Source organism: Ptiloglossa arizonensis, chromosome 9 (assembly GCF_051014685.1).
Source record: "Ptiloglossa arizonensis isolate GNS036 chromosome 9, iyPtiAriz1_principal, whole genome shotgun sequence".
In the NCBI taxonomy this organism is placed as follows: Eukaryota; Metazoa; Arthropoda; class Insecta; order Hymenoptera; family Colletidae; genus Ptiloglossa; species Ptiloglossa arizonensis.
This window is the reverse complement of record NC_135056.1, coordinates 21,964,802-21,990,967: the sequence shown is the minus strand read 5'-3', so window position 1 is coordinate 21,990,967 and position 26,166 is coordinate 21,964,802. Positions and strand designations below refer to the sequence as shown.

General features: G+C 28.2%; 6 protein-coding genes across 13 annotated transcripts; 3 read left to right on the top strand and 3 right to left on the bottom strand.

Moving 5' to 3' along the window:
* The first annotated feature begins 666 nt into the window (after positions 1–666).
* Positions 667–7,134, top strand: Woc (zinc finger protein without children). The gene is made up of 12 exons (XM_076319557.1): positions 667–781; positions 1,417–3,613; positions 3,704–4,057; positions 4,129–4,964; positions 5,075–5,298; positions 5,398–5,633; positions 5,706–5,892; positions 5,971–6,096; positions 6,159–6,280; positions 6,388–6,535; positions 6,607–6,706; positions 6,787–7,134. The coding sequence occupies exons 2-12, from the start codon at positions 1,451–1,453 to the stop codon at positions 6,959–6,961; spliced, it is 4,671 nt and encodes a 1,556-aa protein (XP_076175672.1). The 5' UTR covers positions 667–781; positions 1,417–1,450; the 3' UTR covers positions 6,962–7,134.
* Positions 7,135–7,270: 136 nt separating this feature from the next.
* Positions 7,271–8,728, bottom strand: Mrpl19 (mitochondrial ribosomal protein L19). The gene is made up of 4 exons (XM_076319571.1): positions 8,574–8,728; positions 7,900–8,413; positions 7,537–7,812; positions 7,271–7,443 (listed from the first exon to the last, which is right to left on the bottom strand). Exons 1-4 carry the CDS (start codon positions 8,638–8,640, stop codon positions 7,314–7,316), a joined length of 987 nt encoding a protein of 328 aa, XP_076175686.1. The 5' UTR covers positions 8,641–8,728; the 3' UTR covers positions 7,271–7,313.
* A 52-nt stretch (positions 8,729–8,780) lies between these two features.
* On the top strand, positions 8,781–10,698 carry LOC143150946 (E3 ubiquitin-protein ligase E3D). 2 transcript variants are annotated; one of them, XM_076319570.1, is made up of 4 exons: positions 8,784–8,858; positions 8,923–8,996; positions 9,075–9,225; positions 9,293–10,698. In XM_076319570.1, exon 4 carries the CDS (start codon positions 9,418–9,420, stop codon positions 10,540–10,542), a length of 1,125 nt encoding a protein of 374 aa, XP_076175685.1. In that variant the 5' UTR covers positions 8,784–8,858; positions 8,923–8,996; positions 9,075–9,225; positions 9,293–9,417; the 3' UTR covers positions 10,543–10,698. The 2 variants fall into 2 exon arrangements, with proteins under 2 accessions (XP_076175683.1, XP_076175685.1); XM_076319568.1 differs by having other exon boundaries at positions 8,781–8,996.
* Positions 10,699–11,072: 374 nt separating this feature from the next.
* LOC143150942 (oxysterol-binding protein-related protein 9) lies at positions 11,073–16,807 on the bottom strand. Of its 3 annotated transcripts, none has more exons than XM_076319562.1 (14): positions 16,655–16,807; positions 16,359–16,568; positions 15,596–15,811; positions 15,261–15,491; positions 15,110–15,185; positions 14,953–15,042; positions 14,680–14,794; positions 14,487–14,596; positions 13,462–13,491; positions 13,207–13,369; positions 12,868–13,133; positions 12,393–12,787; positions 12,036–12,263; positions 11,073–11,959 (listed from the first exon to the last, which is right to left on the bottom strand). In XM_076319562.1, the coding sequence occupies exons 2-14, from the start codon at positions 16,509–16,511 to the stop codon at positions 11,867–11,869; spliced, it is 2,166 nt and encodes a 721-aa protein (XP_076175677.1). In that variant the 5' UTR covers positions 16,512–16,568; positions 16,655–16,807; the 3' UTR covers positions 11,073–11,866. The 3 variants fall into 3 exon arrangements, with proteins under 3 accessions (XP_076175677.1, XP_076175676.1, XP_076175675.1); XM_076319561.1 differs by having other exon boundaries at positions 11,075–11,959; positions 14,680–14,803; XM_076319560.1 differs by having other exon boundaries at positions 11,076–11,959; positions 14,487–14,599; positions 14,680–14,803.
* Positions 16,808–16,890: 83 nt separating this feature from the next.
* On the top strand, positions 16,891–19,817 carry Sra (RRM_RCAN_like domain containing protein Sra). Of its 5 annotated transcripts, none has more exons than XR_012993210.1 (6): positions 16,891–17,036; positions 17,817–18,086; positions 18,159–18,348; positions 18,423–18,575; positions 18,645–18,965; positions 19,046–19,817. XR_012993210.1 is itself a non-coding variant. In XM_076319575.1 (5 exons), the coding sequence occupies exons 2-5, from the start codon at positions 17,829–17,831 to the stop codon at positions 18,770–18,772; spliced, it is 729 nt and encodes a 242-aa protein (XP_076175690.1). In that variant the 5' UTR covers positions 17,189–17,462; positions 17,817–17,828; the 3' UTR covers positions 18,773–19,029. The 5 variants fall into 5 exon arrangements, 1 of the variants encoding a protein (XP_076175690.1); XR_012993211.1 differs by lacking the exon at positions 16,891–17,036 and adding an exon at positions 17,091–17,167; XR_012993212.1 differs by lacking the exon at positions 16,891–17,036 and adding an exon at positions 17,185–17,462 and having other exon boundaries at positions 18,432–18,575.
* A 325-nt stretch (positions 19,818–20,142) lies between these two features.
* Positions 20,143–25,625, bottom strand: Cul5 (cullin 5). Its single transcript, XM_076319816.1, has 11 exons — positions 25,532–25,625; positions 24,771–24,980; positions 24,474–24,653; positions 24,275–24,416; positions 23,735–24,049; positions 23,182–23,654; positions 22,824–23,087; positions 22,594–22,749; positions 22,056–22,336; positions 21,865–21,988; positions 20,143–21,787 (listed from the first exon to the last, which is right to left on the bottom strand). The coding sequence occupies exons 1-11, from the start codon at positions 25,547–25,549 to the stop codon at positions 21,593–21,595; spliced, it is 2,358 nt and encodes a 785-aa protein (XP_076175931.1). The 5' UTR covers positions 25,550–25,625; the 3' UTR covers positions 20,143–21,592.
* Between the last annotated feature and the right edge of the window lie 541 nt (positions 25,626–26,166).

Sequence of the window (26,166 nt, the reverse complement as noted above, 5' to 3'; positions counted from 1 at the left end):
AACTCAATCTAAATTATTACACTGTTTTGTATTCTTACAATTACTATTAAGATATTTTTGTCGTAATCTCTGGACTTTGTTGCATAGTTTAATAATATTTCCATTATAGAAAGGAGAATATAAATTGTTTGATTCGAACGATAAATATAATTTAATAAAGCTCAAATTTTTTAATACATATACTAAAACCGTATACTAAAAAGTAATTTAAACATTTTCAGTTAAACCTCAGCTAATTAAAACGATATTTCTTTAAATTTATCATTAACATTACTTGAGTTATCAATTACTTTATTGTTATCATTTATTCTATATACATAGTTCTTATTATGGATAGAGTAAATCCGTTTTTTATATTTTGTTGAATATGTGCAATACAAATTAATGTATATATAAGTAATAAATATATATAATATAAAAAAAAAATGTAGTTAATTAAAATTTCTACAAACGTAGTATTATCAATTTTTTTAGCATAATAAAATGAAGATATAATAACATTATCAAATTCGTTATTATGACGTTTTATCGCTCGTTGCACTTATTTTGAATACATTTATATTATATATTAAAAACTAGTAAAAGACAAAATACTATTGACGGTGTAGTTGTGTGAGAATGCGGCTTTATTTAGTTTGATCCAAATAAGAGATTATGATCATATGTTGGTAGTGTATGCAGATTGCCGCCACGGCTGTTATGTTTCGACGATGAGTACAGATTTATAATTTTAATTTAAAAAATTGTGAGACTAAGTGCTGTTTAGCATTGAGATTAAAAGGTGATATTTATTTCTCTGTATTTTAAAACTTAAGAGTGTTGCATGGTTTCAAATATACGTCGGTGCTCTTGACCGATATAAAATTTCAAACTGTGCGCAATGTTTCGTTTTGAACCAATAAATTGTATCGATTGGCTTCTTCTATGTTCATGAGATATTACCATCAATTATTAAGAAATGCAAATACAGTCTTTCTCTATCTCCCTTTATTTATGTTTTGCCTTTACTGTCAGCTTGATTAAATCACAAGTATAAAATGCAACATGGCGAAGCGAAGCTACTTTTTGCGATAACCTCAATTTTCCATACAGTGATCAATTTACTGATGGAAAAAATGTAGTGTCAATTGTTTTTGGGAAATGTTTTATTGTTTCTTCTTGTGATCTGGTATTTTCATTTGAGCTGTAATTAATTTATCGTATTTTTATGTTCTATGTATTCCTCATACTGAGTTTAAATATTTGTTTATATCATTTAAAATGAACTTACACCATTTATGTATGTTAACTAAATAAGATATTATATTTGTTTATAGTTGATAATTCTTTTTTGTTAAATTAAAGAAATTTTTGTTACACATTTCAAATTATTTTAGAAATATATCTTTTCAATATTGTTTTATATTTTTGTTTTAGATATATGTAAACACATTTAAGCATATGACTGAATATGGATCCAAAAATTGATATAGAATTATCAACAGATAAAACTAAACAGGATTCACTTATAGAAAATGAAGAAAAAGTTAAAAGTTCAATTAATCAAAATAAAGAAATGAATGTTAATACAGGTGAAATGCTAGAAGAACCAACATTTCTCAAAACAGATAAAATAGTTGCTGATACATGTCAAATGAGTGCAAAAATAATTGGTGAAGTGAACGAAATACAACAAAGACTGTCCAATGAAAATTCAGAAAGTATAGAAGTATCAAATACTAAATCATCTCAAGAAAATATTTCACAAGAAAGTAACTCACAAACGAACAATTTAACTTTGCAAGAAAGCAATGTAAATGCTACATCAATAGACAATAATGATCTACAGTCAGAAAGTTTACATGAAAATGTTACAAAAACTGTTTTGCAGGAAGATAGTTCAGAATCAGCATCAATATCTAGCATTGTAGAAAAAAATGATGCAACCAATTTATTGAATAGTGCAAATGCAGAAGAATGTATAGAATCTCATAAAAATTCAAAAGATCTATCAGAAGAAATGGAAATGCAAAGTTCAAAAAGTATCAATATAGATGATACGTGCAATTTAAACTTAACAAGAAAAGAAATTGATAACAATACTGAAAGCAATCCTCAGCCAGACAAAGTGCAATTGCCTATAGATGAAAGAGATAATTCGAATAATAAAAAGACTGATTCAGAAGCGATATTGGAAGATTGTGATAAAGATATGTCAGAAAAAAATATAGTGGAACCAGAGAATACAGAATTTGTACAGTTCTCTCAAGAGAAACATGGAGATGCACAAATTGAAAATCAGTCTATGGATGCTGAAGACCCTTTTGGTGGAGATACTCTTAATGCTGAAAATGTTGAACCAATGGATACTGATGATCTCAATGAAACCGATGTAGGTTTTTCTAAATTATGTAGCCAGGCCGACAATCTACAGGATATTGTAAATGCTAGAGAGAGCAATTTTAGTAATAATATTAAAGATAACAAAGAAAACAAAAATATTTCTATTAATACAATGGAGTCTTTAAATGCAATGCAAAATGTTGACAAGAATTGCAATGAAAGTTCGGCTGAGATAGAAGGAAATGAAAATTTAAATAAAACAGAAGTTGCAGGATCAACTGAAAAATGTAATGATAGAATACAAAAAGCTCTTGATGAAATAACACCACTGGACACTGAAGAACAGTCTAATGTGTTACCAGGACAAGATGATGAATTATGTATTATTCCAGATAGTATGAAAGTGATAATCCCTGGACAGACAGAAAAGTCAAACTCTAGTAGTAACAAATCTTTGCCTGAAATTAATCGGGAACAAGATAAAGTCATACAAAGTTGTCAAGATAGTGAATTAAATACCAATACTAATAAAGACCTACAGCAAAATGTAAAGGAAACAAAAATTGGAGATGAAAATAGTTCAAAAGATGTTGAAAATGTTCAAAAAGAAAAAGATTCAATCAATAATCTTGTACCGACAACTGCAGATGTTATTAATATTGATGAAGAGTCAAAAAATTCTGAAATCGAAGAAATTACAAGTAAAGAAATTTGCAAACAATGCAATGAAGAAAGATCGTGCAAAATTAAAGTGAAAATTGGTTTTGATACCTATAATGTTTGTTCCAAAACTTGTAAGGCATTATTCAAAGCTGCTAATAACAGGGCAGTGGATATACCCAGTGATGGAGTTAATTCTAAGAGAGAGAAACGTTGTGCAAACTGTTTGCTAATTGTTGAACTTGGTGATGAACGTAATCTCTCTTGGGAAACTATGGAATTTTGTAACGAGGAGTGTTTAGGTAAATTTCAAACGAAATATGGTAGTTACTGTAGAAATTGCAATGGTTCAGTGCAGGCAGTGAGTTTAGGCAAATATTGTGTACGATTTGGCTATGATGTTAGACAATTTTGTTGTTCTACATGTTTGGAAGAGTTTAAAAAAGGATTAAAGGTTTGCACATATTGTCAAAAAGATATAAGTTCTAGCGCAGAAGGTTTCCTTGCACCAGTTGGTGACAAAGGACAATTTAAAGATTTCTGTACACAAGATTGTATGGAAAAATATTCAAAAATGAGTTCTGTTGAACCTCCAAATATGGAAAAAAAATGTTGCAGTGTTTGTCAAGAAGTAAGAGAATATTTTTCTTTTTCATATTTATTGTACTTCCAATATGAAACATAGAAAGATTCTAAATTAAAATTGCATTCTTTGTAACAGGAGAAGGTTGTTCACTGTGAGGTTCAAGTAGACAGATTTGGTCCAGTAGCTATTTGCAGTGAACCATGTTTTGCAGCATTTAAATTTGTAAAAAAAGTTGACCCTGATCAATGTTCTACTTGCAAGAAATTTTTTGAATTACCTCATAAAAAAAGTTCCGTTGTGTTTTATGAAAACGAGGCTCATACATTTTGTTCTAAAACTTGTTTAAATATATTTATTATTACAAATAGGAAAATTGTCCCTTGTAATTGGTGCAAGGTAAAAAAGTATAATTTTGACATGATCAAAAAGGAGCTGAAGACAGGTCAAGTGATGATGATGTGCAGTTTAAATTGTTTAACACTATACCAGGTATGAATTGTTCATGTATTAATAAAAAAAAAAAACAAAATAAAACTAACTTTATTTCCAATTGCATATAGGTTTCGATCAACGCGGTTTCGGCGAAACGAATAAATTGTGACTTCTGTAGAGAGTTTTCTCAGGCACAGTATCACTTAACAATGTCAGATGCAACGATACGAAATTTTTGTTCGTATAATTGTGTAATGAATTTTCAAGCTCAATATACTAAATCACCAATCACAATACCAGCAGGCGACGATCCTGTACCTACTGGTATGCCTAAAAGGACATTACCTCATAGAAGCACGAATTCAAACAATCAGAAAGCTAGTGATATACAAAATAAAAAGAACATGCCAGTCATTTCTTCTGTAACAAGTTTAGCCGCAATGGGAAATGGACAATCCAGTCCAACGACGCAACAAAACAGTGTAAATAACATGGTAATACCTTCAGCTGCTATCAGTCAAAATCAGGCACCGCAAGTAATTTATAAGCAACACATTATAACGAGGCCACCGAGTCCGGTCCAAATTCACAATAAAACTACACAGTGTAAGCCAGCAATGCATACGAAAGGAGTTTCTGTACGTCCACATCCTTGTACAAAAGCTACACAAACAGATGAAGTTCAACAAGCGATTGTTCCAATACCAGTTCCAATTTATGTTCCATATCCAATGCACATGTATAGTATGCCTTTTCCAGTTCCATTACCATTTCCATTACCAATTCCTGTCCCTATTTTTATACCCACAACAAGAAATAGTGCTAAGGGGATATTTAAAGATATTAAAAGAATACAGGAAAAAATACCAGCAGATCCATTTGAAGCTGAACTTCTTATGATGGCAGAAATGGTAGCAACAGAGAAAAAAACTAATGAGAGTGATTCGGATTCTGCAGATGATAGGTAAATTTATACAACTATTGTCAATCATAATTACAAAATAAAGATGAGTAATTAATAATTTTTGTAGGATGTAATGTTTCATTTAGCAAGTACTTTATCCCTTTTTATAGAGATGAAGATGGTGGTGATCGTGATCATACGCACACTGGAGGTTTTAGTCCAGAAGGAGTTGATTCCAGTAACACATTTGGTGATGATATGTTACAAATGGCTCTAAAAATGGCAACTGGAGAATTAGACGAGCCAGCTGTTGATTTAGAAGCTGCTTTAACTCCAAACACAATTACGGCTACACAAACGCCGGCACAGTCTGATACAACTATGGAAAATGATGGTAATAAAGAAACCTTAAATTATGTATTGTAACTGCATGATTTGAATTTATCAAGCAGATAGTATAATGATTAAACCCCTTTTTTTTTTGAACATTTAGTTCAATCAGAACGATTGATTGTTGCTTCTCGTGGAAGAAAACGAATGGTACCGTATAAACCACGATCGACTCCAAATAAACGAGGAAGGCGTATATCTGCTGCGAACGATATGCCTTTGATGCCACCACCTGAACCTCAACCACCACCTCAACCAAGAATTATAGAACCCATAGAAAAACCAGATGCTAATATGGCACTCAAATATACTTTCGGAGTAAATGCGTGGAGACAATGGGTAATTCAACATATTATGATTTTATTTCTAATTAAAAACAACTGTTAAGAATTATTAATTTATTAAAAACAGGTAGTTGCAAAAAATGCTGAACTAGAAAAACAAAATACATCAATGAGAAAAATGAAATTGTTTAAAACAGATCTTTTACAACTCACGGCAGATGAATTGAATTACTCATTGTGTCTTTTTGTGAAAGAAGTTAGAAAACCAAATGGCACAGAATATGCTCCTGACACAATATATTATCTTTGTTTAGGTAAATTTAATTAAAATGTACTAATCAAACATATTGATTGGAAAAAAGTTAGTCTTTTATCATTATTTTATATTGTAGGAATACAGCAGTATTTATTCGAAAATAATAGAATAGACAACATTTTTACGGATACATATTATGAAAAATTTACGGACTGTTTAAATGAAGTTGCAAAAAAGTTTTCTGTTCTTTATAATGATGCACGTAAGTAAATTTATTTTCGTATTGGTTTATGAAAGTTGCACTGAAGTGTGCATTTTTCGTAGAATATATTGTTACGAGAGTCGAGGAAGAACATTTATGGGAGTGTAAACAATTAGGTGCTCATTCTCCTCACGTCCTCTTAAGCACTCTTATGTTCTTTAACACCAAACACTTTAATCTCGTGGTACGTGAAAATTACTTTTGCATTCATATTTACATTAAAAAGATTAAAACATATTTCTAGAAATAAAAATTTGCATTAAAAGTTTAGAGATAAATAAAATCTTTTAGACAGTAGAAGAGCATATGCAGTTATCATTTTCTCATATCATGAAACATTGGAAACGCAATCCTGCCGCACAACCTACTGCAACAACAGGAAAAGTTCCAGGATCTAGAAACGTCCTTCTCCGTTTCTACCCGCCGCAATCGGCACTGGGTTGGTATTAAATCATTGATACTCATAAGTTGAAGTATAAAAATATTATAAGTTTATGACTTTTTTTCTAGAAGGCAATTCACGTAAGAAAAAAGTATATGAGCAACAAGAGAATGAAGAAAATCCATTGAGATGTCCAGTCAAATTGTACGAATTTTACTTATCCAAGTGGTATGTTAATTCCATTACTAAAATTAAATTTTCTAAAAAATATTAGTGTATATGGTTAAAATATCTTATTACTATTTTAGCCCAGAAAGCGTAAAGACTCGTAATGATGTGTTCTATTTATTACCTGAAAGAAGTTGTGTACCAGATAGTCCAGTATGGTACTCAACGTCTCCACTGGCTAAGGAACACCTTATAAAAATGCTATATCGCATTAAAATGGTTAAAGAAATTAATGTGGCATTATTAACTAGTTAATTTCATGTTCGCATATTTATCTTCTCTCTGTTCATTTGGATAACATAATACACAAAAAATAATTGATCCCTTGTACAACAAACAAGAATATTTGAAGAATGATGTGTAATCATTGAAATTTTATAATTTCTATTGTATATTTTTCACTTCCTAATAAAACACAAAACTTATCATTAAAACAATTTTTTAATTATATTTTTTATGTACTACATATAGAATATAGTCTACACATAAATGCAATTCATCTAATGTATCAAAAAGTAGCACACAACCGAATTTTTTTAATGTATATGCAATTGAGAAAACAAATCTTTATTAACAAATCTTTATTAACTCCAAAAAAAAAAATGATTTATATTTGTTTCTTTGGCCTCTTAAATGTACGTTTATGTTTCAGTATTTTCTTCTTTATTTCTAAATGATTGAGTTCCATTTGTAGTTCAGAAAATATTTCAATTTGTTCTTCACTTGGAATACTTTCCCTAATAAAGTATTAAAATTACATAAATAAAAATATATAATACTTTAGAATGACAAATTATAAATCATACATTATTAATAGTATTAAATTTTACCTGTAACGTTTCATTAAATCATATTTCTCCCATGGTTTAGCAGCAGCTTTAGCCTTTATTTGATGTTTTTCACTAACAATTAAGTCTTTTACTCCTTTTAAATTTTTACGTTCCCATTTTTCCAACCATTTCTGTTCTTTAAGAGGAATTTTAATTTTATTCACTGGAACAGATGTTGCATATGATAGTTCTTTTTCCATGTCAAATGGAAATGTACTATACTCAAGTGGTGCATCTCTGAGATAAAGTAACTCATTATCCAATCTTTTCTCTAATCTGCAAACATGAAAATTCAACTTTAAATTTTCACATATATCTTATTTGCTAGAAATATATGATTTAAAATAAATAATTTTTACCTACTTCAAACATTCAATCTTCTGAAGAGCTGGATCATATAAATTATAGCGTACTTCTATACCTTCTGAATCCACTACATTCCTTAAGATGAATGAAGCTCTTAATCCAGATCCTTCTCTTAGTATGCATATACCAACAAATCTATTTACTTTTTCAGGTGCATGTGGCTCTGAATAAGTTACAGCTAATATAGAGCCAACATAAAATTCAGGAATGCTTATAACAGACCTTCTAGCTAACATGTCAATACGCTCCAATTTTTCTCTTAAGCTGTTACGATATAATGGATTTGGATCTGGTAAAAACTCTGGATAAATAAATCTATGGTTCAACAAAGATGTTGAATCAGATGACTGTTGCATAGTTGAATCAGATGACTGTTGCATAGTTGAATCAGATGACTGTTGCATAGTTGAATCAGATAACTGTTGCGTTTCAGTTTGAGAGTCATCATTTTTAGATATTGTTTCTTGTTTTAGTGCATGTGCAAAGGATGAAGAAGCTTTTGCTTCTTTGCCTGAAAATATTAGCATAATAATATGTATACGAATTGATAATACATATATTAGTAATAATAATAACTACATTTAATACAGTTCGTTAAATATTAATATAATAAATGATTATATATAAAACTTGTAAATATATAATGATATTTCGAATATAATAAAGCGTACTTATCACTTTTACGAGGAACAGATTTTGCCATATTTTATAAGACAAGAATTTCGATGAAATAACCATACTTTAATATAAAAATGTTTATGATTCTTCTAAATGATAATTTATATTAGGTTATTTTGTAGTTAAAATATATCCGATAGATGACTCTACTGTTTTGCTTCAGATCCGATACACATAGTGCGATGTTTTAAAAACTGTGAATTAATCATTGTGAAAACATATGTTAAACCACACACGTGGCCTATTACAGTGAGACTATTACGATTATACTATGAATTGTAATTATTTCCTTATTTATTTGCCGTGTCTAAAGATGCGAAAGTTTAAAATAATCAATTTTAGATTACAGCCATAGTGAATCATATGTTTTATTTTGGTGAATTCTTTTGGTAGCCATTGAATACAAACTCTGACAGGTGCAATTATTTACAACTAATTTTCATTTAATTTCGTGATATTTTAATAAGATAATTTTATAACAAATTAATTTTTAGGAATGTTTATGTTAATACTGGGAAATGTATAAAACAAACTTTGATGATATGGGTTAAGAAGAGTTTATATTAAATTTGGTTTAAAAAAGCAATCTGTTTATCTTATGTCAACAACTTTATTATTTTGTGCAATAAACGCACAATTTTAGAGGTAAAGCTACAAATATTTTTTTTGATTCTAATGTGTATACATTTTTTAAATTTAAAATCTTTTTCAGGTTTATTACAAAACAATTTTTTTTGATAAGTTTAACTTTTTAAGAGAAGTATATTCTATTTTCTATATTGCAGTACATTGTATACAAAAGTTGCAATTGAAATTTTTTATTCGTTGTACTTTAATATGATAGAATCTATAACGTTAGAACTAAGACCTAGGCTTCGGATATGCAATGCTTTTATTCACTTACAAAAGAAAGTAAATTCAACAGAAGTTAGAATAAAGCTTTTAGAAGAAAGTATAGAGGTGACAATAGAGAATAACACGATAAAGTTTATAACAAAATGTATAAAATTAATACCAAATTCATTGTCTGCATTAAATATAATAAATGATTGGATTTGTTTTCGTTTGCAAACAGAATCGAATTCTATGTTTGGATCTTTTGAAACAGAAGTACTTACTAACTCAACACCAAAAATTAATTCTTTAAAAGATTCTTTAGAAAATTATTATTTAAAAAATACTGAATTACTTAATGCATCTGATTGCAATATATTATGTGCATATTGTAAAACTATCCTTTCCAATAAAATACTTATCAAACGGGTTTTACCTATACCAGATATGAACTATGATCCAAGTGAATGGTTTTGCTGTAAACACAATCATGATAACATTTTGCAAAATTTGATGCCATTAGAATCTGACATCTTTTATGGACCACTTTTTTTTGTTATTCGTACAAATTTGTTCAATAACAATTTAAAAATAGATGGAAATACTATCATTTGTAACAGATGCTTACAATACTTGGGAAAAGTTGATACAAATTGTTCACTTAAACTGTGGAGTTGTTCTATAGATTATAATTTTGTAAGTAACTCTAAGACAAAGAATGCAACAGATCCCTTCAATGATTTTCTAATAGCTATTAAAACTTCTATGACTGGTATATATGGCGAAGAAATAATTTTGCAATCTTTTGTGGGAAAAGACATTCATTGCCTTATTCTAAAACCAATGGACTGGCATTTAAATTTAATGATAGAGCCTAAAACAATTTCAAATAATAACACTATAATCTTGCAAACAGTATCCATTGTTAAAGTATTATATAAATATGAGACAAGTAAAAGCATCATTAACTCTACAAATAAAACATATTGTGAAGTAGGTTTTCTAGTGATAAAAGCAGGTTTAGAGCATCTATTATTGTCTACAAAGCGATTTCCACAACTTCATAGAGCAGCATCTGATTATTATATTGGACACATATATTTGAAAAAACCTATAAATGAAACTTAATTATATTTATATTTATATTTACAATTTCATGGAAAGAAAATTTTGATTTTTACATGCATAAATGTATTATAAATACTTTCCATTCGTTTTTTAACGAATGAATAAAAATATAATTATAATTTAAACTAAATATGTGTGTATTATTTGAATGCATGAATAAAGTTTTATTTTATCAGAAATTTACATATCTGTTGATATATTACATTTTATAATCAATATCGTAATCAAGTAAAATTGTATAATGTAAATCTTTGCACTATTTACTTTAATGAAGAAGAACAGATTTTTAAAGAAATAAAGTAATGATTTTAATTGTAATAATGTAAATACGTTTAGCATAATTTTTTATATGTATTTACATTGTTTAATTGTTTCTTTAAATCCGATACAAATTAATAAAAGTTAACATATATACATACATGTAATGTACATAATGTGTATTATTTTCACAATTGAAGATACAACTATTGTCTTTGCAAAAAGCTTATTAACAAAATTATTCTAGAAATATATCATCTAAAAAATAATTTTTGAAAACTTTTTAAACACAAATTTAGATAATATTTGTAACTATTTAAAAGGACATACAGTTTTTCAAAGTTTTACACATGATTGGTTTCTTAAAAACAAGCTAATAGAATCCTACAATATTATGTTCTTAATTAATGCCATTCTAAGGATGTTTGTTACAGGAAAACGATTAAAAATAGTGATTGATTCACCAAAAAAGTGTCAAATTCTGTTCTTCATTAAATTTATATATCCAGAAAAAACATGCCCCTATATTTGTCTTACTATTATTTTTTATTCATTCCACCGTGTATTATGTTAAGTTATATTTCATCTTCTATTAGCAGAGATCATACTGTCAAGAATATCATTTTTATATTTATATACTAGTTTAATAGTACATAAGCCTTGTAGACCTATGTTTACATATAATACATGGCACGATACTATAATGATTTTTTTTTTTAATATCGTGGCTATCAATAGCTATGTGTTATAAAAAATAATTTGCCAGCTATCAAAATACTTATATATCATTGAATGAAATCTTAACATTGTATACCATTTTAACATTTGCTATTGTACTCGATCAGGTTTATATGAAAAGCAGCATTTTAGAGGAAAGAATTTAAGATTCTTTTTAGTTTTTTTTTGTTCCAATAATATAGTCATTAGGCTTAAAAAAAGGTGTTTTTGAAAAGCATTGAAATGTATTACATAAATTAATATTATGATGAGTCATGCCTTAATTACTTAGGCCTTAAATTTCTAGTACTGTGCAATGTCTAAGACTGCGGCAAAACATTCTATGAATTTATGTTGCACTCCCTTGATCAGGAGAAAGATGTAATCTGTCTGCAAGGGGTTTTACATACACCCAACCACCATCTTTAGTTTCTTTAAACAGCTGTTAAGGAACAAGATTTTATATAATTATATGAAATAAGAAAATAATCAATTGTACATTTTTGAAAAATATGTACCTTTGTTTGCCAATTAATGTTATTTTCTTTTCTAAGACGTGCTTCGTCTCGTTGTTTTTGTTCAATTGTACATTTAGCTGCTGTGGCTTTCTCCATATCATTAATTCTTAATCCAACAGTCACGTCCCGCCAAACTTTTCGCGATTCATGTTCTTCTTGCTCACAGACTGGTTTTACTAATTTTCTTTGAGTATTAAGTTCTTTTACATCCGCAAATGTTTCGGTTCTCTGTAAAAAATTTTTCTATTAATTAATAAGATAATGTATAAAACTATCAATATATAAAAAAAATATAATTTTCGTATATAATCATCTGAGAATTGCAATAACTAGTACAACAATACTCTTTATACTTACTCCATCAGCCCACTTTGCTTCCATAGCACCACTCCATTCTCCACTTATAGTAAGAAATGGTTTTTTCTCCCCTGGTTGAATAATCTGACATGTAATTCGGTTACGTTTGCCACCATAAAAAGGTTTTGTTATGAATTCTACAGTAGCATGGAAGCCAGTTTGTGTACAGTGTATGAGTGCAGTGCCTCCTAACTCTATCCATGGTACAGTAAGAATAGATCTACCATAACCATTTGGAAAAGTTAAAACATATTCTTCTCCATGTTGTAATACATTTACCCAACCTTTTCCTACATTATGTACTCCTATACTTAATCCAAGAAATTTGCTCTTTGTCCATACATGTGCCCCAAAACTAATTCTTTTTGCATAGTGTTCAGCATAAAATGCACTTACTAGAATATAAATGATATTATTTTTGTTACAACAAGAAAAATTTCTTTTGAACATAATCATTAACAAATCAAAAACTTACTTGGGGGATGATGAGAAACCTGTTCTGCAATAAACGAAAGTTGATTCTCTTTACACCAAGGTACAGGACCTTCAACAACTACATTTGAATCAATTGAGCTATCTAGAGTATCATTGTGAATATCCCAATGACATCTAAAAATTTCACCTAATATTGGATTATATGGTTTTTTAGCTACCCCTGATTTACGACCTGCATGGAAACTACATAAGTACCAACGAACTACTTGAATCATTCTATCTTTTGGAGTGGGCATATCTGCTATGCTAAAATATAAGATAGTATATAAAATAACACGTACAAAAGATTTTCATAATTATTTGTTCAAGAGAATTGTACCTTACAAACTGATCTGGGTGGGTGAAATAATCTGCATACATTTCAAGAAGCGACCTGCGCTCCAAAATAAATGTAGGTAATGCTACTTTTGTCAAATCCATACCAATCTTTACTTGCGATAAAAGATGAGTCACAACAGATCCATGAGATTCCATGGAATCCACTGAAAAACAATATAATGATAAACAATTTACTCACTTTTAAATTTCATTTCTTTTTGTAATATTTTTTTAATTTATTAGTACAACAACTAACTTTCTGTTTCACTTTCCTCCTCGTAAAGAGCTGTAACAGAACACAATTTTTTTGACAGCAATTTATATATAACAAAATTTACTGGTTTACAGAGTAATGTAATAAAATAATATTTATTTTAATCTGATTAATGTTTTCTTTTCCTAAATTAATTATGAAAATACATCTAAAAATTTAAATCTATAAAACACAAAAACCATGTGTATACGTTACTTATTTACAAAAATAAAGGAAATATGAATAAGTTCGAAGAATCCCACTAAGCTTATAATATTTTAACTTGTTAAGTCTATTTTACCACATATTAAAAACTTACTCTTTGAATCTGCATCCAGCATATTGTCTTTTTGCAAAATACCAGCTAATGTCCATTCCTAAATATGTTCACTGTGCAAAATTGACTATACGCAACATAATAATTTTTTTCTGAGGAATGAAATCCACAGAAAAGAAGAAAATATTAGAATTTGGTAAAACTTTTCTTTTTTTAACTTTGCCATACTATCAAACATTTAAGCTTGACTTTAAATACGAATTTGATGACTATTTTACGATAACGTTACGTTAACGCCATAATTCACGTGTTGTGTAAGATGCTCACTAAAATCAATAAGTTTAGTTGCAGATAAAGTCGATTGGTGCAAATCTGCATTATCGATACTAACGAATGAATTTTGTTATAAGTTTTCACTTGTTTAGTGAAATTTGTGAATTTTTATTTGTTTTTGCGACGATATTATACATTTTTAATTCAGATATACCTTAATAAAAATGATGAATAATAATGACAATTATATTATACAATGACGTGGAATTTGTGGAATTTTAATTCATATTCATATATTTTAATTTATTTATCTACACATTTGCATATTCATTTTTTATTTTAATCCTGCACACTTTTTTTCAAATTTCTTTGACTTGATGTTATACTATTAAAACCTACTACATGCAAATGTATAGTAGATAAACATGATGCGGACAATATGTAATATTGATTAAATAATATGAAATTTTTAACTTACCATCATAATCAACTGATCCATCACCTTTTGTGGGAGGTAATGGAGGTTGCTTTCGATTTTCACTTGAACTAGTATCAGCATGTACTTGTGACCGTTCACCATCTCGTCGTCTACTAAAACGTTTAACTATTACTATAAAATATGTCAAATGCTTTCTCAGTCTCATACTTTCATGAAATTGTTGAATACTTACACAGTGATATGATTTTGTATTGCAGAGGGGGGAGATATCTCGTCTGCTGCATCATAATAATCTTCATCTTCGTCCGAAGATGAGTAAGAAAATTGCGGTACTGGAAGATCTCTATCTACAACAGCTTTATAAATAAAATACGACGGAAATGTATATTTTAAACCATATTTCTATTAAATTTATTTTATTATTTTTCACGATATTGTATTTCAATATTTTGTATCTAACTTTTATTTTTACTTTAATATACGTAAATAAGAAAACACACACTACCGTTTGCCAATGTAGGTACTCTTGGTTCTACACATTCAGAACCTAATTCGATTTCAGTTTGTGTAATTGTCTCTGAATCTCTGGCAACAACTGAAATTCAATATATTAAACCTTTTCTATTACAGATGCATTTTATCTACTACTTCTAAGTAAATACCGTGAGATAAGGGAGTTGAAACATGTATTGACTCTGTAGGTCCCCTATATATACCATTTACAGGTATTGCTGTGTTCTAAAAATATTACTTAATTAGTTAAGCATATAAAATTTAATTATAAAAACAACTAAAAAAATGTTTTATCTTTACCTTTGCAATTTGCAATTGAACTATTGTATGCTTAATAGAATTAAGCATTGCATTAGCTTGTGTTAAAACTGCTGCATACTTTTGCTGCTTTTCTTCATCTTCTTCAGCAGTAGTTCTTTGTTTTGTTTCAATTAATCTTATTTGATCAATTAATAACTGAAGATAAGCATCTGCTTCAGCTACTTTGCGATCAAAATCCTGTTTAGGTGGAGATTTTTTGGGATCCCATCTCTGAGTAATAATAAATTCCGTTCATTAAATAATTGATATATAAAAGTTAATGAAAAAAACTTATTTATATTATACATAGTACATAAATAAGATATATGTCATACAGCATGCGAATGTCGCAATATAGTATCTTCCAAAGCACGAATCCAACGTTCTCGCTCCTCCGCATTTCGTGTTTGAAAATGAAATGTTTTTGGATCATCTTTGTATGATGATGTAGTAATTGTAAATGTGCTATCATCTTCATCATCTATACCAATAATGGCACCTCTTAAACGAACACATCCCCTACGTGCTCCTCTCATCATTTTTTCTTTGCTCTAAAATATAAGTAAAATGGAGCTCAATTTTATTTCTTAGCATTAAAGTTAACATGAATTGTACTATTATTTATTTCAAGTCATGTTTGTTTACAATGTATGTTTTTCAAATATTAAAAGTAATATATTTATCATCACCATAATTTTTCATATTATCAAACTTTTAGATAATTATAGAATTTGAACTTTTAATAATTAAATATATATTTTATAATATGCAAATATTTGTATTGATATTAAATTTTTTCCTTAAATATGATTTATCCGTATCATATAAATCTGATAAGTACTTCTTTTATACGAAACTCGACGACTTGCAATTCAGAAATCAGCTGATTATGACAGTTACACAAACTGATGTTAAGGAATAAAAATAAATGCTAAAAAATAAACCGAATAAGAAAGTCGATAGTAGTGTAAAAATGTATGGCACATGGAAATGTTTAATTTCATATTAGTTACATTTTTTAAAAGAAAAATAGGGTGTAACCTATTAATAACACGTAAGAGTGAACATCTAGTACGATTAAACATTAAATAACCTTACCGTATAATATGACAAAAGTCCAGCATTATCGTCTAAAACAAACCATCGATATTGCCATCCATTAACAACATTTGTCCATTTGCTAAGTGAACCTTCCATCGTCGACATTGTTATTTGTTGCTCACTGTTGCCTGCGAATGTACAAATATGCATACATATGTACAATATGTATGGCAAACGTGTTTTGTACGAATGTATAGAAAGGTAACTCTGTAAGAAGAAAATTTACATAAGACTAATTTTCAAATAGCTTCACCTTTAAGTTAATTTTTAATTACAAATATGGAAAATATTACATTTAAATTGGATTAATTTTTCGTCAGCAATACGTATATAGATCATCCAAATTTGAATTTATTGTCATAGGTTTTTCTTTGATAAAAACGATCTTGCTTAAGAAAAAAAAATTGTTTGACCGGCCTGCTATAGTTCTAGTTACTTCTTATACTTTACTATTATGAAAGATTTTGTTACGAAAATAATAAAATAATAAATACAGTGTAAAATTCTGAAAGTTGTGGAAATGGTTAAGAGTATATTAATGCAATGACTAATTTTGTACATAAATTGGAGCTAATCCAAGTAATTTTTAACAAGTAGATAAAATATTTCCAAGCCGGATAAATATTGAAAAAAAAAGGACGTCACACGTCTGATTAGCTGCACAAAAACATTCAGGCGAGTATTAGCTGTGCCTAGTCAGCTGATTAATTATTTTTTCACTAAATACTGACGCATGGCAAGTGTATAGTATATGCACATCGTATGATTGTATATCAATGAGCGAAAGAACGGTGGCAAATAAATTTGTAAGATCTATAAATGTGTTTAATATGTGTTTTGTAAATATGCATGGCATTCTATAATTTGTTACATACATATTCAGCGAGTTATATTTTATCAAATTTCTTTATAAAAATTATAAAGAAGGCATGACATTCTAAGACAAAGAAAATACAGTGCTGAAATAAATAATGTTAAAAACTACATAGAATGCTGTTATTCTAATTAACATTGTGCATATGTGACTCAAAATATCATTTATTTTAACGACACATAAGTTTGAATAGTAGAACTAGTAAACTCTGACTGAAAAATACAAAAGTAATTACACAGAAAATTATAATTTTTTTATTGTATGGACTTAATGCAAAAGATCGTGTTTATAATGGAGTACTACATTTAAATAAGTATAAAGCTAGAGGAGAACAATTTCTTCTAAATACTTGCACAATAAATTACATTTGCATGATACTTGATATATATGGAATAAGAGCACAGAATGTATTTTAAACAGTTTTATATCATGAATAACCTTTGAATTTAAAATAATTCAAGGAAAATTAAAATTATTTTTTATTTGTTATTTCATTATAAATGTGATTCAAATAGTTTTATAATATAATATATCTATATATACAAATTGATTTGCAATTTAATATATTTGTAATTCAACAGTAAAAAGTAAATATGGAGGAAAAGCATGGTTCAAGTGTATTGGAAGATGAAGAACTAGAAGAATCTGAAAATATAATAATTAATGAAGTTGATGGTTTACCAAATTTGCATCCTAATTATCAGCAATTAGAACTAGAATTTGATGTAGGAAAAGGTCACAATGATACAAATACGAGGTCTATAGAAGACTTAGTACACGATGAAGATTTACCAACATCTGTTATTGTAACTAATGTAGATCCCCAAGTTTTTAAAAGTGATGAGTTGAAGGTAGGAAAAACACATAATAAAGTTCAATACAATGTATATACATCTGTTCAAACATTTTTATTTTCTTTGTAGCACAAAATAGAAGATCTTTTTAAGCAGTTTGGGGAAGATGCTACATTTCAATATTTCAGATCATTTAGAAGAATGAGAGTAAATTATAGTTCTCCAAATGCTGCTGCAAATGCAAGGGTACAGCTACACCAAACTCACTTTGGTGAGACCGATATTAATTGTTATTTTGCACAACCTGTTACGCCAATAGGTTTGTAAAGATGTATTTTATACTATAAGAATTAAAATTAATTTCCCTGATGATGAAAAAAATGCACTTCACAGATATGGAAGATCAACACCTCCAACCACCAGCACTTACCAAACAGTTCCTAATTTCGCCACCTGCATCACCACCTATTGGTTGGGAACCCAGAGAAGAAAGTGAACCTTTAGTTAATCATGATTTATTAGCAGCTATAGCAAATTTATCTGCAGGTTCTAACATTAAAATAATTTATTTTATTTATCTTATGTAAACAATCAATTACGCAATTAATTTTGCAGGAGGTAGTCATGAGTTGCATCCTGGAGGTTCAGGACAGCCAGGTATAGTTGTTCATGTGTGTGAAACAGCAAATCCTGTGAAAAGTGTCCCGCGCATTCAACATACACGTTGTCCAGATCATTCGTAAGCAGTTTCACTAGAAATATTGTCCATCCTATGACAATGACTTATTTATCCATCCAAGAAGCAATTAGACGCATTACAGACAATGGCATCCAACACTCAAAAGTTTTAATTGCTATATCGCAAAATTCGTGTTTCTTATGACAATAGTGTCATAAGAAATGATTTGTAAATGTTTTTTGCTCAGGCCAATACATGTGAGTATTTTATCAAAATTATAGATGTCGAATATAAATCTACTTCAATACCTTGTCACAAAAAATATCTCTGTTTTCAGATAAATAATATTATTTTTTGCTAATATATTGCAAACAGAATATATCATTAAAAACGTGATATAATGACATAGCTTAAAAATCATCGAATAATTACTAACGTACAAATAAAACATTAGAAAGAAATACTGCACACATTATTTCCAAATAACTTTACAATTGTTCTTAACTTTTTGTTTTAAACATTAATTAAGTTACTAGAAGCTTATTTGCCATCGTGAACTCTAATAAAATTAACGTTAATGTGTCAAGAATAAAAGTATTAATATTAGTGATATCAAAGTTGTACCTAGAATTATTGATGTTGTATTCTTACAAAAGGTACACAAAATTTAAGTCTAGAAAATATCAAAATAATTATTTCGAAATTTGCAAACAAATTAGCTCGAAGAATACAAAATGGACGTGTGTGCAATGAGTTTAATAAGGGCAATTATAGACATTGATGTATATTTAATGTACATACATGTGACTGTGAGTGTATATCATGTGAATGCATGAAAATTGATGTTACTGATACTCTTCTTTATTAGTTTTTAATTAATCTATATTAAAATTAAAGCGATAAATCCTTTTTTTCTCCAAAGAATGTTAGAAATTTTGAACTATAAATAATTGATAAATAAAATACAAATAGCGTTGTGTCATTTTGAAAACAACTCAATGCAATTAAAAATATACATATTACTTGCGATATATTGATGTTACTGTTCTATTATAACAGTAATGCGTATGTATATGTATATGTAAATGTATATAATGTTCCCACTCATATGAAATATATTTCATGTTGGTGTAAGATTTAATCTAATATAAAGTTGTTGAAGAATTATAACTATGTTATAGCAAATTACTTTTGTGTGAATAAATACGTTACCAGAAATTTGTCTTTTTTAAGTGAATCTTATGCACATATGACAAAAAGATTTCAAATCTTTTTATTAAATTACTTAGTTTAATACTTTACTTTGTATTAAATAAAAACTTAAAAAAATAGTGTTCCGTTTTTATTCTTACAGACTTATTTATCTTAATAGAAAATGTTTGGGAATAACATAACTAACAATAACAATAAGATACATCGGAAAAATATAAAAAATCCTGTTTTTTTTTTTAATTCAGAGATTGTTTACTTTTACACTTATCATTAGCTTATTGAAATAATATAAAAGCTTTATACACATAGACGTTATTAGTAGTGTTAAGTCATCATTTCATGATTCATGATGTGATCGTGTAAAATTCTCTCAGCACAAGGATTATACATTGCATTATTATTTTAATAAAATGAATCTGAATTCTTTTAATGTCACATTTACTTGTGGTATAGGCCATTTATTGTATGTTTTTTCCCGAGTACTTTCATTGAATTTAAGTTTTTGTAGACGAAAGTACACATTTATTCAGATTTAAAAATTACGATGCAATATAAAATAAAATGCAAAAAATGTTATGTAAAGATATTTCTATAGTTAGTAGTATTTCTACAATTGAGATAAATTGGTGGAAATCAACTATACTTGAAAAATATGTACACATACAGTAAATAAAAATACGCGCCTACATTATTTATGTATCGATATATTATGTTGCGTAATGTATGTATAGTAGGTGAAACAAATATAGCAGGGTACTTGCATCACATTCGAATGGTCTGTTAAGCAATACCCTTGCTGCCTACAAGCTGCCAAATGTGTGTCTCTACTGAGAAATTGCCTGTTAGTTACAAGTTGTACTTAATGAACTTTAGTTTAATTCATTTTCATTCTTCTTCTACTTCTGAGAAAAGAGTTTTCCTTAAAAAATTATACGATAATACCTTCTTGAAACGCTTAAGCCCTCAACGCAATGTCTAAATCATTTCTGAACTATTGACATCTTACATTCAACAACACTATTGTCTTCGCTCTTTACAGTTTTTGACTTTACTAGATTTATGCCACCCATTATACATACTATGTACATACATATATGTATATGAACACTATTCAAGATTTAAAACGTCTCTGACAATTTTATTTAAAATTATGCCGAATCATTGCAAGAGTTTTAGACATCTTTTGTTTTTAGCATTAGAGTAATATTATTGAATTTGAAAACCATGAATTTGTTACTAATAGATAATTCATTACTAATAGTCTTCAAATTGAAAAGTCATTCAATTTTTTGTAAATATTAATTATCAACTTCCGAGCATTCGAAATCAGAGAACCGTATTCCTAGATACGTTTATTTTGACACAGGTATCATTAAGAATTTTAAAATATTGTAATAGATTTTTCGCTTAATGATGCACATGGTTGTAATCAAACATTGTATCATATTTCATTATAACTTAAGAATGATATGACTTTATATGTCAGCAATAATTGTTTACTTCAGAGATGTGGATTTTTTCCCTGTGAATGTGTTACAAAAACATTAAATACCTTTCAATTACATTATGATTCTTTGAGCATACACATACGTACACAAAAACTGAATTTTTATAAAAATATAATATTAATCATAAGAATTTGAACAATCTTGTATGTATGTATAATCCCAATTTATGCCATGTATACAAAAGTGTTAATATCGTCGTCGTGTCTGCGAATATATTTATGTTCAATGAGCCATTCAATTTGTTCTTTTATCATTTTTTTACTTGGTAAAAACATGTTCTTCAGTATATCTACTAATTCAGTTTGCAACTGAGCATTGCTAATCTTCTTACGCATCTTTAGAATCTTGATGATTGCTTCCTATTAAAAAAAAAAAGAAAATTTTAATTGTAAGTAACATTTAATAAAAAGATTATTTATTCAAATATAAGACACACCTGAACCCTTAATATTCTAAGTTGTACAATGGATTGGTTGTCTTCTTCTTTACTTCGTTCAGTTGATAATTGAAGTCTTCCTATCAAATTAATTTTACCCCGTTTTTGTAATTTTCCATTTTTTCTGCAGATCAAAAATATAGATTAATGTTGTATTTTTTAATACAAAATGTATAAAATATATTACTAACACAATGGCAAATTCTTGGTTCACCCAAAACCTTGTGTCATTTGCAAAATCTTTTGGACTGTGTGCGTGTGGTTCTACTAAGAGAAGCTGACGTTTAAGTTTTGGAAAAGCACATAAGGACCATAAAGTTCGTCTCAACTCGGGATCAGGTAGTTCCGTGGCCAATCGTAAATTTTCGTAAGATATTTTTTCAAATGGTCGTTGATTCCAAGCAAATAGTACTGCCATTTGAAAAGTTGTTACATCCACATCGAAGCGTCCCACTTGGTTGGAAAATGTAATCTGGAACACCATCCAAATTGGTTGCAAGGTGAAGCTGAAAATTAGAGTCGAGATATTGAATTTTTTGAAAAGTTCTATTTTGTACCCTTGTTTACTGTTCAGAAAAATTTATCTTGTTGTTTCGATAAATATATTCAATTAAAATTACATCAGTATCTTTTTTTTCTAAAGAAAACCTCTTTTAATCCACAAAAGTTCTTCACAAAATGTAAAAACATTTGTCCTAATATTTTATAATAATACATTTTCTTTCTTACCGTGCCATTAGACATATGATGGTACCACTGTAATTTTCTCCCACTATGTTTTTTCTTATAAAATTCCTCTACTTCAGGAATATAATCTTCTAATTGTAATGGTAAACTTACAGTGACGCGTTCACTGCCTCTAGCCCATGCTCCTGCATTTAATATCTATAGAAAATTGTATTTATACAGTATCTATTTCATAACACATACCATAATACTCTATCCATTTCACCAAGTACCTTAATGTTTATACTGTCTGCAATAGCAGCTCTACACTGTTCTTTGAATTGTTGATTAAGGTCTTGTGATACTTTAATATCTTGAAACATTCGGGCTAATTTATTAACATAATCAGCAGGCATTCCAACTTCACGAAGCCATTCTACCATATTCTCTTCTTTCTCAGAATCCGCAGATGTGTCTAATATTAAGCGCCGTGTTAAATGAGCTTTATGATAGCGCATAAATACATCCTTATTTTGAACATATTTTAACACTAACAACTAAAAGGAAACCGATAAAAGATGAATATGACACAAAGTAACATTAAATGTTCTAAGCATACAGATTATATGTAATTGAAAAATAAATACTTACTACATCTCTTAATTTGCTTTCAATTTCATCAGAAGTTAACTTTTTACTTAGAGGTGTTTTTCTGAGTAACATATCACAGTAGTTTGCAAGAAGTTCTGGACACTTGGATTCTGGCTGGCCATTATTATTGTTATTGGGTTTATTATTTAAAATCGTTGTACCAATACCAGAGCTTTGACGAGCCGGTAATTCTAACCTGAATACTGTCGCATCATTTACAACAAGTTTATAAGCTTTATCTCGAGCAGTTAGGAAACGCGGATCATCGTCAAATGCTTCTTTAACAAGAGTTGAAAATCGACGAAAAAGGTCCAGTAATCTTTCAACATATTTCTCAGAATCTTGTGTGATCACATCTACAGCTGCCATCATATCAGCCAGACCTGCACTTGCTATATGTTCTTCTAAATTTCTTAACATTGGTCCAACACCTTCGGGTACTCTATCCATTAGTTTTAGCATCAGCCTAAGTTCTATAATTATAATATGTCCAATACCATTATTGTAGAAACACTACTGAAACATGATAATAGATAAATTAAAACATACTCACGGTCCGTTTGATAATGTTGAATCATTCTTGGACATTCTGCTAATATAGCTGATTTAAAAGTTGCTACTAACACACGTACACAACAGTCAGTCAAAAGCTGTACACTTGCCGTGTTTGGTTCTAAATATTTTTGTGCACGAAGCTCTTCTTCTCTCAATTTTGCTTCTGCATAACGCATATAATTCTCTACACCATGCAATGATAATTGATGTGGTGCTTTAACCCAATAGAAAGCTTCTGTTGCTTCTATGTATGCTGCTTCAAAATTTTCTCTATAGATTTGAAGCTGATCCGTTGTATTTGAACATAAATTTACTGCAATTTGTAATGTAATTCTAAATGTATAATGAGATTTGGAATATAATGTATTTCATATATTACTAAGAATGTATCTCATTTTTAGAATATTTAGAATATATAATAGAACATATTTTTTATATTTTATATACTTTAAATTATAATATTTCTCATGTTTATGTGATATATTATATACATTAGTGATATTTCTCATATTATATACATTACTAAAATATTTATTACCGTAAGATTCTCTAACACCAATAACAAGTTGCGAATCAAATGCTTCTCCATTTCTTTCAGCACGAATGAGCCGCATAGCTGAATCCTGAAGTTTTTGTTTTATTTCTCCAAATATACTTTGATTCCAACTATCCAACATCAACTATAATAAAAACAAAATATTATTATATATTAAGGAAGTTTAGAAAATAAATTTTACCTTTCTGACAATATCATCAGACTGATTTCTTTTTTGAACACTATATATTGTTTTCCCAGCAAGATATGTTTCTAATTGTCTAAAAGGTGTTGGTAAATAAATACATTGAGTAAAAAATTTTCTCCATTCAGCTATATATGCTTTTAATAAAGCCTGTTCTTCTTGATGTGCTAAAACCCTCTATAAAAAATATGAAATAATAATTTTCTTTTTGATGCTTTAAAGAATATATATATATATATATAAGATATGTATATATATATATATATATATATATCTTAAAATTATATTTTGTACCTGCTGAGCTTGTTTTATAAAATCCATTATATCTTCTTTGAGTGCATCCCGTAATTTAGGAGGACCTTTTTCATCCCATACACATGCCAAATGAACAGAATAAAATAAATCTTGCCATTCTGCTTGAGTTACTGGTTCTTGTTTCAATAGTTTTAAAATAATTGGACGCATACATGGCCATTTATCTTCAAATGTAAATTGACTCTTATCCTAAATATGTAATTTTATTAAAGAAAATAAACGACAAAAACATGTAAAATTTATTTATTAAAACATATAGTTATTGCAGAAATAGATCTAACATGTGTAATCAATTTTAAAACATTTATTGTAATATTTGTTGTTGTAATATCATTATATACTAATAAACAGGAAGTTGTAAATCACAAAAAAATACTGCTTTGAAGAATTTTTGATTGACTAGTGGTCTGTGATAAAATTTAAAAAGAAAAACATGTATTAAGTAGAAATTCATATTTAATTGTTAAAAAAGATAACAACGATTTATATTAATTGTCTACAAATTGTAAAAATAATAGATATTTTTAAGCATATTTAATACAAAATTGTATTTATAATAGTAAATTTTTAAACATTCTTTAACAATTCAAACATTGCATAGGTTATCACGATTTGCGTATTATCATTAAGTATAAAAGAATGCAGTAGAAAACATTAAAAATTGTAAAGATTATCTTGACACATGTAAATTAATATAGATCAACTTTAGTTACAATTTTCGTTATTTAATGACAACTAACCTTTAACATCGTCGCCATCACAAATTTTTGACATGTCCTATACCACAATGCGACTACGCCAATGAGTATACATACCTACGTACAGTGGTGTAAACTGTAATTAATCGTAAAAGCAAAATACTTCTAACGTTTTCAAGTTATATTATCATACAGTTTTCTATCGTTAAAACGTATTTATTTTTATTTAATATTTGTATATATTTAAAAAATGGTATTAATATGCAAAAGTTACTCTTAATCTCTTTGTTTAAAATTTATAATAAAAGATGAGTTTATTTTTTATTCTTCCAATACTTAATTTTATAATAATCAATACATAAAATACTTCTTCAAAATTTGATAGAGCATATTTTAAGAAATAAAATTAATTTTTATACCTTTTCTAGTAGTAAAGACTTTTTCAACAATTAAGTGTATTATACTTATCATATTTTATATATGGTATAATTTATATAAATTATACTCAAATTTAAATATTTTATGTAGGAATATTGTAATATTATAATAAATCTTAATATTTTGTTACAAGGATTTTGTTAACCTTCTTATTAGGAAAAACAATAAAGAATTGTTTAAATTAAAATTTAACAAATTGCTTTTTGTTATTACACGAAATTGAATAAAATATGCACATT

What these genes read in the sequence shown, in the direction of transcription:
- Woc (XM_076319557.1), top strand. Translation starts at nt 1,451, where the DNA reads ATGGATCCAAAAATTGATATAGAATTATCAACAGATAAAACTAAACAG. An exon ending in GTTGCAGTGTTTGTCAAGAA is followed by an intron (nt 3,614 to 3,703) that starts GTAAGAGAATAT and finishes TCTTTGTAACAG; the next exon opens with GAGAAGGTTGTTCACTGTGA. An exon ending in TACAACTATGGAAAATGATG is followed by an intron (nt 5,299 to 5,397) that starts GTAATAAAGAAA and finishes TTGAACATTTAG; the next exon opens with TTCAATCAGAACGATTGATT.
- Mrpl19 (XM_076319571.1), bottom strand. Translation starts at nt 8,640, where the DNA reads ATGGTTATTTCATCGAAATTCTTGTCTTATAAAATATGGCAAAATCTG. An exon ending in CAGAAGATTGAATGTTTGAA is followed by an intron (nt 7,813 to 7,899) that starts GTAGGTAAAAAT and finishes TCATGTTTGCAG; the next exon opens with ATTAGAGAAAAGATTGGATA. An exon ending in GATTTAATGAAACGTTACAG is followed by an intron (nt 7,444 to 7,536) that starts GTAAAATTTAAT and finishes ATACTTTATTAG; the next exon opens with GGAAAGTATTCCAAGTGAAG.
- LOC143150946 (XM_076319568.1), top strand. Translation starts at nt 9,418, where the DNA reads ATGATAGAATCTATAACGTTAGAACTAAGACCTAGGCTTCGGATATGC.
- LOC143150942 (XM_076319560.1), bottom strand. Translation starts at nt 16,511, where the DNA reads ATGCATATTTGTACATTCGCAGGCAACAGTGAGCAACAAATAACAATG. An exon ending in GACTTTTGTCATATTATACG is followed by an intron (nt 15,812 to 16,358) that starts GTAAGGTTATTT and finishes CTTATATTTTAG; the next exon opens with AGCAAAGAAAAAATGATGAG. An exon ending in TTCAACTCCCTTATCTCACG is followed by an intron (nt 15,043 to 15,109) that starts GTATTTACTTAG and finishes ATTGAATTTCAG; the next exon opens with TTGTTGCCAGAGATTCAGAG.
- Sra (XM_076319575.1), top strand. Translation starts at nt 17,829, where the DNA reads ATGGAGGAAAAGCATGGTTCAAGTGTATTGGAAGATGAAGAACTAGAA. An exon ending in ACAACCTGTTACGCCAATAG is followed by an intron (nt 18,349 to 18,422) that starts GTTTGTAAAGAT and finishes TGCACTTCACAG; the next exon opens with ATATGGAAGATCAACACCTC. An exon ending in TATAGCAAATTTATCTGCAG is followed by an intron (nt 18,576 to 18,644) that starts GTTCTAACATTA and finishes TTAATTTTGCAG; the next exon opens with GAGGTAGTCATGAGTTGCAT.
- Cul5 (XM_076319816.1), bottom strand. An exon ending in CTGATGATATTGTCAGAAAG is followed by an intron (nt 24,417 to 24,473) that starts GTAAAATTTATT and finishes TTTTTATTATAG; the next exon opens with TTGATGTTGGATAGTTGGAA. An exon ending in TCAACATTATCAAACGGACC is followed by an intron (nt 23,655 to 23,734) that starts GTGAGTATGTTT and finishes TTATAATTATAG; the next exon opens with AACTTAGGCTGATGCTAAAA.